Source organism: Euprymna scolopes, chromosome 20, assembly GCF_053919585.1.
Source record: "Euprymna scolopes isolate OS-2025 chromosome 20, ASM5391958v1, whole genome shotgun sequence".
NCBI lineage: Eukaryota > Metazoa > Mollusca > Cephalopoda > Sepiida > Sepiolidae > Euprymna > Euprymna scolopes.
This window is the reverse complement of record NC_136501.1, coordinates 51,983,098-52,002,950: the sequence shown is the minus strand read 5'-3', so window position 1 is coordinate 52,002,950 and position 19,853 is coordinate 51,983,098. Positions and strand designations below refer to the sequence as shown.

Here is a 19,853-nt window from a genome sequence, read left to right as displayed (position 1 = left end):
GAACCATGGCTGGCTGTTAAGTTTTTGTTGGAAATTTTTGGATGGTATGAATGGGTCTATGCCTACAATTAACTATTCGGTCAGGCCTGATACTATGGAGGACGCATCCTGTTTAAACATGGAATGTAGGCGTAGGTCAGATACAGTGGCGTAGCTAGACCTTTTGCCGCCCGGACTCTGATTTATGAAAGTATGAAAGGTTATAAAAAGGAAGGGTTGTAAATTTGGGTTGAATTTGGAGGTATCAAAACCGAAGCAAAATATGATGAAAATAGATAGACCCCATAATTTATTATACCATACCTGTTCACACTGAAACACTTATCACAATATTCTGTGGGTCTATATTAAAAAAAACCTTGTTAAACTTTGTGACATATTTCCATTCTATGGAGGTCAGGTGCGAACGAACACCCCATAATTTTATTATACCATATTTCTTCAAACTGAAAGATAATTATCAAAGTATACTTACACAGATAGACATGAAAAGTCTTTATTAAAGTTTGTGCCTATTTCCATTCATTTCTTTTTTACATCGTAGTCACCACTTATCAAGGCCCGGAACCCACTCGGGGATAAGGGTTATTGCGTGCACAGTAATCAATGGGATAATATTGTAGTAATCGTTAGTATTGGAGGTTTGATGAAGTGTCTTACTTAAGGGGGCGGTTTATCAGGAATCTGTTTATGTTGGACTTGAAAACTTTCAAGTTGTAGTCAGGTGGGAAACATGCAAACGGAAGAGAGTTCCACAGGTGTGCACTTCTAAGAAAGAGTCTTTGTTCCTAGAATCTACTTTTTATATTTAGGCACAGATAAAGAGTGGGAAAAATTATTGACAGTGGTTTCAGCTGGACGAGATTGCGATCATAATAGCTGTAAATTATTGTTGTCTGGATTATATGGATTACCTCGACTACTGGACTACACCCTGGACGTTATTTTCACTACGTTTCCGTACATGTACAGAAAGAGTCACGGGAAACGAATGTTTTTAAAGAAAACAAAACTCTGCGAATATTTCAACAAGAATTTTTTAATGTACATACAAACATTTACTAAATTATGCCATTATGAAATATTTAGAAGCGAAAACCATCCGTTTCCTGTAACTTACTCTGTATTTTCGGACTTTCTTCAAGCGCGGCTTGTAGAACTTAAAAATATTTAGGTCGAACTCTTGAATCTGTACGATATTTTGGACGGAAACCTCGCAAAATTTAACATTTACAAAAAGAAACAACACTTTTAAACCACCATAGCTAATAACATAGTTAATCACAGCTTACATTAATGTTCCTCATTCAAACTCCTCAGCATAAAATTTACGAGAAACATGAATTACAAAGTAAACATAGAAGACATTGCGTAAGCTGCTGCAAAGAAAGTGGGCTCCCTCTATCGCGCTAGAAACTTCTCACTGTTGCCAGTATATTATAGCTCTGCAAAGCCACCATTCGCCGATGTTTCGAGCATTGTTGCCATATCTACGCTTGGGCATCAACAACTAGTCTCTTCTTATTATACAGGGTTCAAAAAGTATTTAATCGAATAAATCCTGAAGTTCTGCTCTGTCAATTAAAGTCAATAGAATCATCGTCGAAATGTTGTATCCCTGTGATTTTTTACTAGTACTTCAATGGAAAGTGCTTTGAAATTGATTATTAATTTGCACTTATCTTATCTCTGCAAGGATTCGTTTTACAACGATATAAGTGTTAATTAATTATTAGTTTTGAATGTTGTTGAGTTGAAGGTTCCATTAACAAAATTAAATTAATTTAACAAATAATTAAAAAGTAGTTTAGACTGAAAGAACGAGAACAATCTAACCCCTTTGATTACTACTATCCTAAGTTTTGGGCGTTATTCTCACTACATTTCCGTCGATATATCCTCGCGCTTTTTCAGGCGTGTTTCGGCGAACTCAGAAATGTGTACGATATTTCGGACGGAAACCATTTGGAATCCGTCGGAATCTGGAATCCTCTGGAATCCATACGATATTTCGGACGAAATCCTCGTAACATTTAACAATTAAAAAATGCTAAAGTTTGATTGAACACGACCACTTGTTGGAAAGAGAAATATCTTGAGATTGTCAGCAGTCAGTGATTGTGGCATCAAAATAGTGGAAGCATGTTTGTGAACATAACGAGATCGCACTGAGAGCTCTAAAGAACACGTACATCAAGTCTGTTGCCAAGGTCGCTGGAAAGATGGTGGGATCCTTCTACCGCCCCAGAAGATATCTCACTACTAATGCAATTCTCCATCTATATAAAAGCCAGGTACGTCCAAGGATGGGATACTGTTGCCATATCTGGGCAGGAGCTGCTAAAAACAGCCTATCCTGCCTTGACAGAGTACAAAATAGACTTCGTGGCCTAGTGGGGGACGCTCTTTTCTCTACGCTGCAACCTCTCTCCCACAGAAGAGACGTTGCGAGCCTATCCTTGTTTTATCGTTATTTCCATGGCAGGTGCTCGTCTGAACTCCAATCTCTGGTCCCCCCCCTCGCCAATCTTTCACGAAAAACACCCGTCTAACTGAATCCACTGTGAAAAATTTCCCCCACTCTATATCTGTGCCTAAATCAAAACGCGGATTCCATGAACAAAGCTTCTTTCTTAGAAGTGCACGCCTGTGGAACTCTGTTCCGTCTGCCTGCTTCCCACCGGACTACAACTTGGATGTCTTCAAGTCCAACGTTAACAAATTCCTAATGAACCGCCCCCTTAAGTAAGCACTTCATCAAATCTCCACACTAACGTAATGTACTTGCAATGACCCTTATCCCTGAGTGGCTTCCGGGCCTTGATACGTGGTGATCACTGTGTAAAAAAAAAAAGACATACTGCGTCAAACATTACTAAAAGACGAGCAAGTTCGAGTGCAAAGAAAAGGTACATTCATTCATCAGTCCAAGTGTTAAGAAGCCTTCTTTAAAAGGGCCATTCCAAGATTAATGAGTCACTTCCAAAACTATGGAACAATGGTCAAGTCGGTTGATCACATATAGAGAGAAAAGGGAAACCATCTACCCGTGTGGGACGAATTGAAATTATAGACTAAGAAGAACAGTGGAGAGTAGGAAGGATCAAAGAACCAGCGCATATGCTGGGCGACGATCACCGACTAAGCAGACATAGTATAAATGTAACACAATATAAATGTAACACAATATTAATCATGAATAATATATACGCATATGTATTAATAATGTAGTAATACATAATGAAATATAGTGATAAGTAGTACGACTGTTCATCTAGAAGTGGTTTAAGCCAGTAACAATCGTTCAAGCCACTCAAGACGCTTAAAGTAGTGTAGAGCTAAGCTGATTGATAAACCTTAAAACAATTTGTATTTAAATTTTACAGTACAAACACATTACATCTGGTATCACGTAAGAATGTTATGGATTTACAAAAGAGAAACAAAATTGGAATTGGTTCACAAATAATCAATTTTATTTACAAACAAACGATCCCTCCGTTCAATCTCGAAAGACAAAGGATGTCCCATTTAGGGGTAGCTGCGGGTGTAATTGTGAGGCAAGGGTTGCGCAATCCCTAACCACACTTCTCCTAAATCACTGTTTGAGTCTAGTGGCAAGGAGAAGTCCAGGACGACTGGAAACAATACCGAGATAAACAAAGAGCACACACATCACCTGGAAGTTCCAAATGGTCACTTAATTTACTACTGACCAGGTTCAACGTTGCTTAACAAACAAAACAATAAACATAATAAATATAGTACACATTAAATACAAATAACACATTTAATAATAATAAAAACAAATTTAATTAGTAAACTATAAATAAAGTAATCCACGAATAAAAAATATTTAAAAAAATATCATTATTTGTTAATTTATGAAATGAGGGTTTCCGAACTTTGATCCAAATTAAAACCTTACAAGAAGCCATATTTATTTTGTTGTTTTTTATACTTGTAAACGTGACGTGTACTTATTGAAATGTTCAGTATTTGTATTTCATATCATGCATTTCGATTTTATGTTTTGAATATAATAAAATTGATTAATTGTTAGTTTTAATAATTTATAAAGAACTATTTGTATATATATACGTACATACAAACACAAAATATATACATATGCATATATATATATATATATATACTTGCTCTCTCTCTCTCTCTCTCTCTCTCTCTCTCTCTCTCTATATATATATATATATATATATATATATATATATATATATATAGGCGACAATTTTTTTCCAAAACTGCAAATTTAAGTAAAATTTAATGTAACTGTTTAAACAAACTATACCTCATTTAATTGGCCTTTTATTCTTCTATAGTTTTACCTGTTCATATTTGACTTTTGATTGAAATATTCTAGTGTTCACGTCAATTTAAAAAACGGTGCATTCAACATTGTAGCCGGTGCCTACTTAGCAATGGGGGTCCGATTTGTGTACGTCAGCCGATTATTTTTTTTTTACTGTAAATTGTTAGGTTTACGTAAAGTTTTTTTTATCAAGAAAACTTCTTTAAGCAAAATTGAGAGTACATGTGTTTTTGTAAACAGAAGTTGTGGTTATATAAGAAAATATGAATGCTTTTTTATTATTAAAACCGTAAATTGTTAGGTGAAAGTACAGAAAAGTTTTCACCAAGAAAATTTACAGTACATATGCATTTTAGTACCGTGCTGAAATAATGCCGTTATTTTTTCAGCCATTCTTACAGCAGTACATTTTATATGCATTAGCACAAGCTGGATTTTCGATTAGGTGTTGGTTAATGGCAGATTCCAAAGTGAAAGAGAGACTAGAACGACGTGGCTTGTCTAGTCTAATTTATGCTGGATTATGGTGGTTAATGCGTGTCTGCAAATTTAAAGAGCCTCGACCTACATAGCCAGCAGCGAACCTCCTTAAATTTGCAGATACGCATTAACCAGCAAAAATTGGACTTACCAAGCTACATCGCTCTCGCCTCTCTTCTACATTGTAATCTGCTATTGGCCAAATTGGTGCCTATTCTTAACAATAAAGTATACATATCTAGTTAATTTCTGTTTAACAAAATTGTTTTCCACTCGGAATTATTGATTGCTTTCTTAGCATTGTCTGGTAAAATATTGCAATCGTACATGTGAAAGAATAGCTGTGACCAACAAGAAAATTCTGTATTATTTAAAAAAAATTTTTTCGTATATTTTGAGATTAGCGTTTTTTTTTTTTTTGCTGACTGTTACCCTTTTCTTCGTAAGTGTTGTTGTTTCACCACATTTCGGCTTAGTCTTGTAACTGTATATCCATTACTCACTGCCTTCAATAATTGTTGGCGTCTCACTACGTTTTAGCGAACTAATCCTATTACCTGTTTGGGTAGAATTGAAAACCCTATCTTCAAATAATACTTACCTGGAAGAGTAGAGAGTCAACGTCTCTATCCACTGGCCCACGTCGTAAAACAACAATAACGATGGAAGGCAGTAATTACGCGGTTTACCACCTGAAGAAGGCCAGAGGAATGGTTGGTCGAAACGCGGTGAACTAAAACAATTACGAAGATGGGGATAATAGTCTGCAAAAAAGGAAATTGATACAAAGAAAATTCTTGCAGACCTGAGGCACGATCTTTGTGAACTCTAAGTAGAAGTTCTACTTGTTTAAAAACTACAACACTCATCGGCAGTAGATTACAATAACTAAGGCTTAGTTGTATGATATAATCAATTAGCTGTGTATAACTCATATCCTAGCGAGTCAAGCTAAATAACTTGATGTCTCGTGTTCGATTTCGACTCTCTCCATAGGCTAAATTTCGTTTTCGAAAATTTAGTTAATATTAATACATTATCCAATCCCGGACAACATCAACAAGTAATTGATAATTATTTAAGTTCTTTATTTCACACGAGCCCCAGCAAAAACGTAATAATATTGAAGAAGCATTAACAATAGAGTACAGTTATTGTTTCAGTGTTCTAAACGATTCTCTTCATGTCTGAACACCAGACAATTTAGTTGGTGCTGATCTAAAATCGGCATAATTCACGTTGACACACCGGTTAGATCACCGACGTATAGTAACGTGGATACTGGTCAGTACTAAGACGGTTGGCCATTTGGGAATTCCAGATGCTGTATGTGCTTTTCAGTTACCTTGGTAATATTTCCAGCCGTCTAGCACTTCTTATCATTGGACTCAAGCAGTGCCGATTCAGGAGAAGTGTGGTTTGGGCTTGCACAGCCCTTGCCTCGCAATTACACGCGCAGCTATCCTTACAGAGGATATCCATTGTCTCATGAGACTGAACGCAGACATCGATCTAGAGTCTGGCCTCACATCGCGTCGACAATCAACCGGAAATATTGCCGGAAAGAGCCGACGCGAACATGGGATAAATTGCAAACGCTAAAAGTAAAACTTTAACACGAGAGGATAATATTTAACATTAGTTTAATTGCATGAACGAAATATTTTTATATTTTTCAAGAGAAATAAATTCCTTTTTTTTTAACAAATGTTCCAAAAGTATTTTTTTCACGTTTTTTTAAGACGAAATCATGAAAACAACTATGAAAGAAAACAAGTTTTCTTTTAAAGAAAAGTATCCAAAAACTTTGGCGTCCGCTAACAGCTGGTTGCTAATTGGTTAATAGCATGTTTTTTTTTCAGATGCTTTTCCAGCAAGAAAACGATGCGTCCTTGGGTCAGGTTTTGGATTTGTACGTTTTAGTTACGGATTGCCATCGTAATACAGTCTTGTACGTTTATCTTATTGTCCTGAACACGAGTCATGTCTAATAATGTTAACCAACAATGACAATGACGCACATGCGTACTCATTATGTCATATCTTAGTCTTTACCACACGTTGTACTTGTTTTCTTGTTCCTGCTTATGCTGATTTATTTTCTAAACGCAGTCGTTTGTCTTCTATTTTCTATCTAACAATGTTATGGCTTCTAACGATGTTTTTATTTATTGATACATGCTTTTATATTCTATGGTTGTGCCCCACTATCATTGCTAGTTTAATATTATCAGATTATTAACAGTGAAGAAGAAATGAGCGTTAGTAGTCGAGTCAATGTTTTGCATAAAAGTATTGTTCAATATTTTTTTATGATAATCTCCACGTAAATCACTTGACGTCACTTGATGTAAAGATCTGAAAAATTACTACTACTAATGTCAAAAACTGTTATATGGATTGATTTCAAACCAGGAAACATCAATTATTCCCCTGAGTCAGAAACATCATTAATGGAATATCAGGCCAAACACACAAAATAAAGGAAGCGAAATTTAATTAAAATTATTATTAGCCGTAGCTTAGTGATGAGGAGGACAGATAATCAGCGTAGGTTATCTAAATCGCCCGTCATTATAAAACTCTGATTTGTAGAAATGAACTATTTTCGGGGTATTATTAGTCTGGATTCACTATTTAATGAAAACAAATGACCATTATACTATATTTTGATCATCTATCATTGTGTTAGAGAAGTTTTGAAGTCAGCGGAATCACGTGACACTGAGTGAGAACATTCTTTCTCTTTCTGGCGACGTCTTAAGGGACGCCATCTCCGACAGGAAGGGGCAGAAACACATAATATAAATAAATGTAACGAGTCCATAACTCTATAAATCTGCATAACTGTCTGTGTCTCTTTTAAGTGCATACGCAGGTAGACTGTCTCTCTGGTTTTCTCTGCGCATATCCTTTTCTGATTAATATACCTCCTAGACCACTAAACATCGGCGTCCGAGTAATTCTACCCACAAACAATGAGCAGCTTGGGTCCCCGACGACGACGTGTGTGTATAACGGTTTGTTAAGTGAGAACGTAACAATTATAAGTCTGATTCTATTAAATAAATCAAGGAGAGTAGAAAGATGATTCTGGAATAACTTTTGGCAGCCGAACAACTTTTGTTTCCCATATTTTATTCTTTAGTCCTCACATTCAAGAAGCGATGTTTCTGACAAAGAAGGAAGAATTGCTATTTTCTGTGTCAGAATCTATTCTATCTAACTCTTTGGCAAGTTTATGACCTTGAAGTACTAATTTTTAGCTGCTTACACCAATTGGCTTCATGCCTTGTCTGGAGCGATTTCCGTACACACATATATCCTCTCGGGGTCTTAGCAAAACAGGGTTCTCTATTTACTGAAGCTAGCGAACAATTATACGCTATTAAGACCAGGCATATCAAACATGCAGCCTACGAGTCGCATACGGCTTATTGCAACATATTTGCGGCTCGTTCAGAGAGCAATTTAAAAAAAAAATGAGGAGAAGGGTTTCAGAAAATAAGCGAGGATTTCTTATCTTCTATTTCTTTAGAGTTTTTTCTTTTGCACACTGAATCTATTGATCGAAAATTTATAAAGCTACGGACACCTAGTTGTTTCAAGTGATCATTATCATTATAATCAAAGAAATTACAGACAATTACATTTTGATGTTCAAGAGAAATATACAACAAGCCTTTCAATATTTTTCAGAGAACTAAGTTGATTGATCACCACTTGTTATCTCTCATAAAACTCGGAACTGTACAGAAAGTATAGCATGTTTTTAAATTAAAAGAAAAATATTCTGCAATAATTTTTATTAAACAACTTCAATTATTATTGTATGCGTGCGGTTCTTTACGACAGCACAACTTGACACCTTTGACCATTGTTGGATTCTGAGTATATACAGCATAATCACGTTGATACACTGGTTCTCATTAGATCATAGAAGGTAAGCAACGTTGAACCTCGTCAGCACAAAATGGGTGATCATTTGGGACTTCTAGGTGTTGTATGTGCTATCCGTTTATCATGGCATTGGTTCCAGTCGTCCTGGACTTCTACAGTGCCGATTCAGGAGAGGTATAGTTGGTGACTGCGCAACCCTTGCCTCATAAGTATACGCGCAGCTGTCCCTACAAGGGGTATACTTTGTCTTTCGAGACTAAGCGGGGGCATCGAGGATTCATAGCTTGACATGTCCGATTTAGACCGCCAGACATTATAAAGTCTGATTTTTTAAAATAAGTTTCTGGTAGGGTTCGGATCATTGTTCAAATATGACAAAGTACACTTATACGTTATTTAGGCGGTTTCTCATTATAAAAATCTGATTCGATACAATAAATTCTTTTTCAGGCTATTGAAGACAGAGTAACATTATATACTTTTATTTGGAATGTCCGCCATTGTAAATGTTGGATTTACACGAATAAATCCTTGTTAGGATATTGGCAGACTTATCAGATATACAGGAAATATAAAGAACACTTTTACGTTATTTGGACCATCGGTAACAATAACATTTTTTTCATATATAAATATTTATTGGGATATTATTAGATTGAGATAATATACAAGGCGTATGAAGCGGAATTATATGTTATATGGGTCACGACACAATAATGATTTTGCAAATATAATGTTGTAAGGGTATAATTATTGTTGAGGATGGACAGGGTCAAATTATGTGTTGTTTTCCGATCAATAAATATATAATTTTACATATTAATAAATAAGTGCGTCTCATGGATGAACAATGGCCATTCATTATATGCCTCGGATTCAAGGTTACCCATTCGCCATTAATTCGTCTCTTTTTTTCTTTGTGGTTAGGTTTAAGCTGTTATTCTATGCATGAGCATCTCCTCTGGAAACTGTGGTAGGCCTCTTTCGCTTGATTCACCCAGACGAGAGTTGAACGTAACCGAACGGCTTTCGATGCCCGGATGAGTGCAACGGCACAATCGCTTCCGAAAGTTCTCTGAACAAAAGGCGTAGACGAGCGGGTTGAGAGCAGAGTTCGTGAAGGCGAGCAAATAGGCGAACACCTGGAAGTAATAAAAGAAGTACGAATAGGTGAAACTGGAGCCGAAGTAGTTCACCCAGATCCAATTGAGGTGATACGGAAACCACATGCAGGTAAAGACGAGCACCAAACAGATGACAATCTTAGTGGCACGCTTCTTACTCCGGACTGAAACGCCCACGTTCAGGCCATTGGGTCCCTTAGCCTTCCAGAGTCTGTACACGGTCAGCGTGCTAAGGACAAAGATGGTACTCAACGGTATGGCGTAGCCGATGAAAAAGAGGACAAGAAAGAATGTCGGACGCAAATGGTGGTGTTCGCCGAACGAGTCAGCGCAGTAATAGACACCTTTGTACTCGAACACTGTGTAGATGATGGGAGCTGGAATGCCCAAGCAAAGGGAGACGAACCAAATGCACAGGCTTATGACGGTCGCTGTCTTGGGGTTGCGCACAAACTTGGTCCATAGTGGGAAGCGGATGGCCGAGTAACGCTCAACTGCCATGGCGGCTAATGTGAAGATGCTGGCGAACATGGCGGTAAATTGGACGTAATGGACGAACCTGAAAACAAAAAAGAGGTAGATTATTATCATTATATCAAGTGTTTCGGATTTTTTAGACGAGGATAGATAATTTAAAGTGCTAAATACACAGTAGTTCTAACTGACAGTTCTCTGGAGGTTGAAGGTTAAAACATCAGTAGGGGCGATACTAAGAAAACTATTATTTACCCCTAAAGACTTTTAATCGGTTATGGATGAGAAAACGAAAAGAATTTACCACCGTGAACAAAATCGAGGGTTCCATTTGACATTCCATACAAATTCGACTAGAGACACTAGATAAAGTTGGAGGTGATATCAACAGAAACGTTGTGAGTATAGAATCCAAGATCAGAACACTAGTCCAAATAATTCAAATGTAATAATATCAGAATTTAACCTTAATGCAAGAAAAAGAGAGAAAAGAGAGAGAGAGAGAGAGAGAGAAAGAAAGAAAGAAAGAAAGAGAGAAACAGCAGAACCCGATGAGCTTTCCCGAGGCCACCATCTTGTAGATGAAGAGTCTATTGATGGTCTACTTGTATTATATTTTTGCTGTTCGACACATCCATATTGTCCAGCACCTCTCACCCTAAACTGAAACTATTAAAAAAAATAAAATAACAGTGCAATCAAACATTAGGATCAAACCAGGCGTAATCTCAAACAAAACTAATTTGCCCCCTCCCTTCACGAATATCCGCTGGCTTATAACTAATTTATCTGCTGTTGAAATATTTCACCTAGCAAACTCCCCAGATATCTTAGCGGGAAAAGAGACTTACCTACACTCCCCCATCCCACTCTAACAAATTAAGCATGCCTGGTTATCTCCCATTTTGCTGTCTGTAAGGACTAAGACGGACATATGCATGGACTTGAAGCCTGTATTCGAAACGCCAATTCCTGGACTAGAGAATCAAAACTAAAATCTGACGACCAGACCTTCATGTACTTCAGACTTGACCTGCAACATAGCGTTGGCTACTTATATTTTCTATATCGCTCTCCCTTGACTTAGGACTGTTCTCTAATCAACTAAGTCTCTAATAGCATAGATGCAACACTCTCTTTAGACACTAGTGAATAAGTACATGTATTTGGTGACTTCAATGTCCACCTTAGTAATTAGAACCCGACAGGTTCTCTATATTTCATTCAAATCAAAACTAAAATCTGACGACCAGACCTTCATGGACTTGACCTGCAACATAGCGTTGGCTACTTATATTCTCTATATATCGCTCTCCCTTGACTCAGGACTGTTCTCTAATCAACTAAGTCTCTAATAGCATAGATGCAACACTCTCTTTAGACACTAGTGAATAAGTACATGTATTTGGTGACTTCAATGTCCACCTTAATAATTAGAACACATAGGTTCTCTATATTTCATTCCTATCACATAAATAAAATAACAGTTCAATCAAAAATTAGGATCAAACCAGGCGTAATCTCAAACAAAACTAATTTCTGTTACCAATCCATCTCCCAGATCGACAGGACCAACAAGCATCACTTCAATATATATTTTTCAATGTGCCAAGAAGATGAGTCAAAGTTTTTCAAAAAATGATTACACAGGATGAAACCTGGGTCCATCACTATGATCCAGAGACCAAAGCCCAGTCAATGTAGTGGAAGCACTTGGACTCACCACCTCCAAAGAAGGCAAGGGTGCAGCCCTCCGTTGGCAAGGTCATGCTCACAGTCTTCTAGAACAAGGACGGAGTAGTGATGACAGATTTCCTGGCAAAGGGTACCACAATCACAGGAGCCTATTATGCTTCACTTTTGAGGAAATTAAGGGAAGCTATCAAAATCAAGAGGCGGGGCAAGGTCAGCAAAGATACCCTCCTCCTGTAGGACAACGCTCCGGTCCACAACTCGCATGTCGCCAGAGCAGAAGTACGAGCGTGTGGTTATAAAATCAGCCCTCATCCTCCCTACTCTCTTGACCTTGCACCCTCTGACTTTCACCTCTTCTCAGCCATGAAGTTGTTTTTGAAAAGAAAGCGTTTCCCAGATGATGCAGCGTTGATTTCTGAAGTCACGTCGTGGTTGGAGGACCAATCTGGGGTGTGCTACAAAAACGGTCTCCAGAGCTGCAGCAAACGATGGGAGAAATGCATAACTCTGAGTGGTTCCTATGTAGAGAAAGACTAATAACTGTGCCAAGTTTCGTTGCTCTACTGCTATGGGAAGTGGACCAGGGGCTTCACTTATTGCACAACCCTCGTATTTCTTTCCCTATCACATATCGTTCTGTTACCAACCCGTCTCCCAGATCGCCAGGACCAACAAGCATCACTTCAAGATATATTTCTCACCACAGTTCTCGACGATTGTACAACAAATGCCCATAGCCCACTCGGGAATGCTGATCACGTTGTGATAATGGTAGAAATCACCCTAAACTCTCGACCTGAAGAGCCATTACTCAAACTACAAGGTACTATAAGAAGGTTGACTGGGAAGCCATCAGAGATCATATCAGTGATGCTCCATGGAGTAAAGCTTTTCTCTTCCTGCGGAACAGTGTGCAAATGAGACTACTGATAGAATCTTCTCTGAGATGGGGATATTTGCTGTTGACACCACGCTCTATAACAGACACGAGGATAAAACGAATGAACTCATATCTAAGGAAATTGCAAAAACTCTGGCGGAAGACCTCCAGTCTGCAGTGGAATGGGGCCGTAACTGGTTGGTAACGTTCAATACTGCCAAGACTAAACTTCTTTCCTTTAATAATTACAAGAAATCTTCTCACCCATTGATTGACAAGCCTAAAAGTACTTCTCTCAAGTTACTAGGATTAACACTCACAGACAACATGAATTGAAACAAATACATTGAGGCAATTGCGAAGACTGAATGTGCCCCTGTCTTATCAAAGAACGAACTGATTATTTTATAAAATTATATATACATAATCACTTGAAAACATACAAAGCGTTGTTAAACGTACAAAAATCAAGTATCATGGTTCAATTGTTTTCTAAAAGAAAAAATCGTTTTGAACGCGCCCCAGTCTTATCAAAATCATTGATTTTATAGGCGGGGTCTTTCTGCTTGTAAGGTGATTAAACTTTTCAAATGCACTTGTGATGTTGTATAAACGTTTTATCTTTGTTTAAAATCGAACTTTCTTTCTTCACTCAGATTTGTTCGGTTATCGATTTTATCGGACGCATTCCGATACAAGACCTACGTAAGAATACTTCCAGACACAGTATGCACATTCGTGTACATTAAAAAAACAATCGGCCCGGTCGTTTCTGAGCCCATATGGAACTCTCTCTCTCTCTCTCTCTCTCTCTCTCTCTCTCTTTCACATACACCAATACACACGCGCACGAGCACACGCGCGCACGCATACGCATACACACAGTTCCTAATATATACCAGTAGAGATAAAGATAAATGGAAATGGGCGCCTCATGAATTGTCTGATGGCAACCCTAAATTGTATGTATAGATCTACAATAAATCGATCTGGCTTAGTAAGATTCTCAAGCTGTTAAATATGACATCGTACAAAATCGACTTTCCAATCTCGTGGGGTGGAGGATGATTTCTTTTCGTTCCCACATTTCCCTTTCTCACAGAGAAGACGTTACCCGACCATCTCTACTTTGTTTTACGTTCATAGTAAGTACGCTTGACTGAGCACCAATCTCTGTCTCATACCTATAGAACATTCTTAGCACGGTGACCTCTATCTACATTCATATCAATATTTGGGAGATGACGGTGGCCTGACAACCCGGGTGTGCCAAGTTCGAACCTAGTTCGTTCCACAGAAACACTGTCACTAAAGGACGTTGGCAACCTTCGCGTGGTCTCACCCGTAAGTATTCATATCCTAGAAATAATTCTTAATAGAAAGATATCGGGGAAACGAATACCAACAAAAATCATGATGATGAGTGATGCTCAACAACAACAACAACAACAACAACAACAACAACAACAACAACGACAACGACAACAACAACAACAACAGACTTTCTTTCCCTTCTCTTTTCACAATACTATAAAAGAAACTTCCATAAACAAAGTTACTTTCCTAGCTTATCCTTCCAAAGTTCCACGGGGCTGCTAACCAACTGGCAATATAGCCGTTTTCAAGTCTAATGTAAACAAATACTTGTTGGGACGTCTTCTTGGATAATAAAATTCTACCCATCCCCTCCCATTTGTTTCTATGGTGTTGTTCATCGCCTAACTGACAATCTCTTTAATCCTTGTTCTTGAGTGACCCACGGGCTGTGATAAGTGATGACTCATTAGTAAAAGAAGGAAATACACTTTTCAGTTGATATATTGCATAGTTTTAACTAAATTAAGCCTCAATCTTCAAGGAATTAAATGGAAACTCCAGATCGGTCCTCATTTTCAAGGTCGAAATTTCCTTTTCTTAATATAGCAAACAATGTTCTACACGTTCTTTTCATTAGGCATTTTTTTCTCCATAATTTGAATGAATATTTAGAGATTCGTATTATTTGAAAATTCTTTGGACTACTATTCTCATCTCGAGTGTTATTTGCACAACGTTTTTGGTCGATTTAACCTCCAACAATCTTCAGGTGTATATTGTCAAACCCGAGAATCTTTATATCGTACTCAATAATCTTCACAAAATTTCCAACGGAATCCTTTATCTAATCCACGGGGATAGCATGCTTTCAATTCGTCAGCCATGATTGTGTGAAAATCCTAAGCAATTCGCTATTGTACTTTTTGTTCTGCCGCACTGAGAATTGAACCTTCAATTTCGAGGAATGTGACTTGTACAAATGAATTTTACCAAGTACTATATCCACTGCGCCACGGGTCCGTGCAGACAATACATACAAGATGAGAATATTAGTCCGAAGAATCGAAATAATACAAACAATCAAAAATTTAGAACCGTAATATTTAGAGAGTTTCCTTTTTAAAATTATAAAATATTAACCACGAAAAATGTCTCTGGAGTGATTTCAACAGGGACATTTCAATTAATTTTTGTGTAAAATAAAATTTAATAACATAGTTCCGATGCACGTATGGAAATGCTTACGAAATGATGTCACCTGTAGGGAAAAATAAAGACTTTAAAAAAGAGATCACGTTAGAGACGAACAGAACGTTCGAGATCATCTTGGAGGCGTGAATGACGCTCGAGAAGATAATAACACACATCGGTAACAAACGAACGAGGAAATAAATGTCGTTGTACAAGAAAACAAGCGAGTTGAAGTTCTTTTCTTTGTGTGCTTTGCGACTGAGGCATACAACGTGTTCGTGCCCGTTCAACGTCACAAATCTATCCAAACGCACACACACGTACATATTTTAATTGAGTCATTCAACAAAGTTATCCATCGGCAATTGCTGACAGACCAGTTTCTACTTGTGATGATCGTCTTCAATAAACATGATCAGATCTTCTCTTTGCATGAGATCAGTATGGGAGTCTTCCTGTAACTTCATTGTAACATGTCACTCGTGCGAACTCTACTCGTCTCTTCCTTACAGCGATTGACACACGAGGCATGGAAACGTACAGTGACTTGTTCATGAGATCTTTGCTCGATGTTATAAGCTACTCACAGAATTCTAGTGTATGTAGTATTTATCCACGGAGACCTTTATTTTGTTTACTTTAATGATTATAGGCATTAATACTTTTATTCCATATTTTAAAAATTTAATGTATCTATCTATCTATCTATCTATCTATCTATCTATCTATCTATCTATCTATCTATCTCGATGTCTCCGTCTAGTTTCAGGAGACAATGGACATTTGTGCAATATCCAACTATACCTCTCCTGAATTAGCACTGATTGGGTTCAGTGGAAAGGAGAGACCAAGACTGGAAAGAAAGAATGCCGAGATAAGCGGATACCACATACAGCACCTAAAATTATCAAATAATCGCTCATTTTAGTATTGATCAGGCTCACCGCTGCTTAAGTTTGGTTATCTGACGAAAGACCGGTGTATCAACGTGATTATGCTATATATATATATATATATATATATATATATATATATATATATATATATATATATATATATATATATACTATAATAATTCTTTTTATTAAATACCTACAGACACTAGTGTTTCATTCTTTCGGGAATCATCAGTGCAGTGACACGATTACTACCGACCGGGAGACTCGAAGCCAGAAACGAAGTCATCTCTTACTCAATTAGCAAGGAACAAACCGTATTAGTGATTGGAAGATTTCAATATTTTTCCCGATTTTGATACAATTATCGATTCTATTATGAATTTCTGGTTCCGATACAATTCCCTATTCCGATTTCGATTGTTTTAAATTTCAAAATATGGAGTTGTTTGTTGAGGGTAGGGAGATCACCGCAATAACCCATGCAAATATGCACATATTTTCGTTAATGTAAAAAATACACTTGCGGATGTGACCTATACATTTTAGTTTTATTGGTAGTTTAAAATCAATAAGTATTTAATATTTTATTATGAATAGGGACCGTAGGCATAAATTTTACAGGTTCCGATACACAAAAAGTCCCGATTTTTTCGATTCTGGATTCTGATTAATCGTCCCAACATTAATATATATATATATATATATATATATATATATATATATATATATATATATATATATATATGATTTTCAGAATGTGAGAAAATATATAATAAATTCCACAGCCAAACAACGTCGCATCCCACAAGAGCCATGATAGTCAAAGGAAATCGTAAATCCAAGACTCAAGTTTCGCCCACATCTGGGCTCATCAGTTAGACACATCCGAACTCAGGATTTGAAACCCGAGCCTCTTGCATGCGAGGCAAGCACTTTGCCAACTGGCAACTATGCCAATTTTATTATATATATATATATATATATATATATATATATATATATATATATATATATATATATATATGTATATATATATATATATATATATATGTATATATATATATGTATATGTATATATATATATATGTATATATATATATATATAAGCCTGACGAATCCTACAGTGGATGAAACGCAGAATATTCAGTGTAGCTTAATCGCCATATATATTTTATAAATTACTAACTAGCTCTACCTACGTATTGAGCACTTTTGAAGTAAATACTTAAAGTTTACGCATAAATCTATACTTTCGTATATTAAATTTGTGTGAGTAAATGAAGTAGTTATATATATATATATATATATATATATATATATATATATTTATATATATATATATATATTAAACTGGTGATTTCCTACAGAAATGAAGAATGGCAGAAAGAATATATTTTAAACGTTAAGCAGACGTTAATCTATTGCAAATTCCCCACATAGAAATTATGCATTTTTTTCTTTCTGATTTAAAACGTAGTCTTGTATTGTAGAAACCAAAAGTGCTAATCATTACTATTAACGATGGAACTTATTTACATGGGGATACTGTTGCGATATTAATTTAAAAACTTACTTGGCTTTACACATATTTATTTAACGCATTTGCGTTCATAAATTTACGTTTAATACTAGATATAATTAGTATTACTTGTTTTGATCGGACTATCGTTCTCATCTTAAAAGGCATATTGGTCGTTATCTATTTTCGCACATATGAAACCACGGCGAAAAAAATACCCCCCCCCCAAAAAAAACAACTCCAAGAATACGAAATCATCTATGCAGCTAGTAACTTTTCTCGTTTCCTTTCCAAAATGGCGGCCAACATGTCTAACGAAGATCGAAGGCTACATAGACCGAAACGTTGCACAAATAACACTGAAGATGAGAACAATAGTCCGATCAAAATAAATAATATAAAGAATTAACCCTCATTTAGAAAATTCAGAACTGAGATACAGTTAGTTATAAATTGTCATAAATATGTGTTCTGAATTACACAGCCATTTTTAACCATTTGTGGACGATATGGAGCTTACTTCCGGGATCTGTACAAAAATGACTACTTTGATCACCAACTATATTTACGACAATATCGTTAATTTTGTGGTAAGTGCTCGGCAGAGCTTCAATCTATAATCCGTTCTGTAAAATGTTCGCAACGAATACTTGACTTTCTACAGCAACCGGAAGAAATTATTTCTCACTCTGTCTGTGTCTACAGCTAAACGTTTCCTTTCTAGAACAAAATATCGTGAAGCTGCTTCATAGCTGCCTATAACATATATCGTTTTCAAGTCTAATGTAAATAAGTTTTGCTTGGGCCGTCCTCTTAAATAATTAAACCCTTAACCAAGTTCCTCTATCACTGATCATCATGGCGATGCTTCACCTTCTACCTTATTAACCCTTATCCTAGAGTGGCCTCTTCATCTTCACTCTCAAGTAAGAACATTAAAATGTTTTTAATCATTATTAAATATTATTCAATTTATTTTCAACGCAAATACATAAAAAAAATGAGTAGGTAAATTAAAACAATTTATTCTGGATTACTTTTTCTGCGGCATTTTATCTCTATTATTATATAAAAAGAAATCTGTGTGTGCGAGTTCGTTCCCTATGGAATCCGAAACGGCTACACCGATTTATATGAAATTTCACACAAATGTTTTTTTTTTTACAAGGTGGTCACCACTTATCAAGGCCCGGAAGCCACTCAGGGATAAGGGTTATTGTAAGTACAGTACGTTAGTGTGGAGATTTAATAAAGTGTCTTCGTAAGGGGACGGCTCATCAGGAATTTGTTTACGTTGGACTTGAAGAAATCCAGGTTGTAGTAAAGTGGGAAGCAGGCAAACGGAACAGAATTCCACAGGCGTGCAGTTCTAAGAAAGAAGCTTCGTTCATGGAATCTACGTGTGCTTTCTGTATCTGGCAGTGTTCATATATTTTTTTTATTGGAATGTCTACGACAAGTATCAATAATTGATAATCGAAACAATCAGATAAAAAAAAAGAATAGACGATTTCGACCAAATTTAGCTTCTTCCACAGCCGAACACAATAAGTGCGTTTGAGAAGTTTTGTTACTTACATTACAAGCAGAAGGGTCCGACATATAAAATCAACAGTAGTTTTTTTTTTTATATGACAGGGGCGGGTTCGAAATGAATGTTTCTATTTAAAAGACGGTTGGACTATGATATTTGACTTTTTAATTTTAAACTTTAATCCAAGCAATTATCACCGCATAAGCAAAAAGGCCAGGCACATAAAGTCAACTGTAGGTTCTTAGACATGACAGAGGCGCATTCGAACTTAATGTTTCTGTTAAAAGCACCATAAAACCATGATACTTTTGCATTTAAAGCTTTAATTCAAGCAATTAAATATATTTTTTTACATGGTAGTCACCATTTATCAAGGCCCGGAAGCCACTCGGGGATAAGGGTTATTGCGTGTACAGTGATCAATGGGACAATGTCGTAGTAATAGTTAGTAATGGAGATTTAATAAAGTGTCTTACTTAAGGGGACGGTTCATCAGGAACTTGTTTATGTTGG

General features: G+C 36.5%; 1 protein-coding gene across 1 annotated transcript in view; it reads right to left on the bottom strand.

Annotated features, from left to right (window-relative positions):
* Positions 1-4,198: 4,198 nt before the first annotated feature.
* The window catches only part of LOC145241429 (galanin receptor 2a-like), a 921,585-nt gene continuing 905,930 nt past the window's right edge, over positions 4,199-19,853 (bottom strand). Inside the window, exon 5 of the mRNA XM_080104379.1 lies at positions 4,199-10,390. Within this exon, the coding sequence (XP_079960505.1) occupies positions 9,637-10,390 (754 nt within the window). The 3' untranslated portion in view covers positions 4,199-9,636. The remainder of the gene's footprint in view (positions 10,391-19,853) is intronic.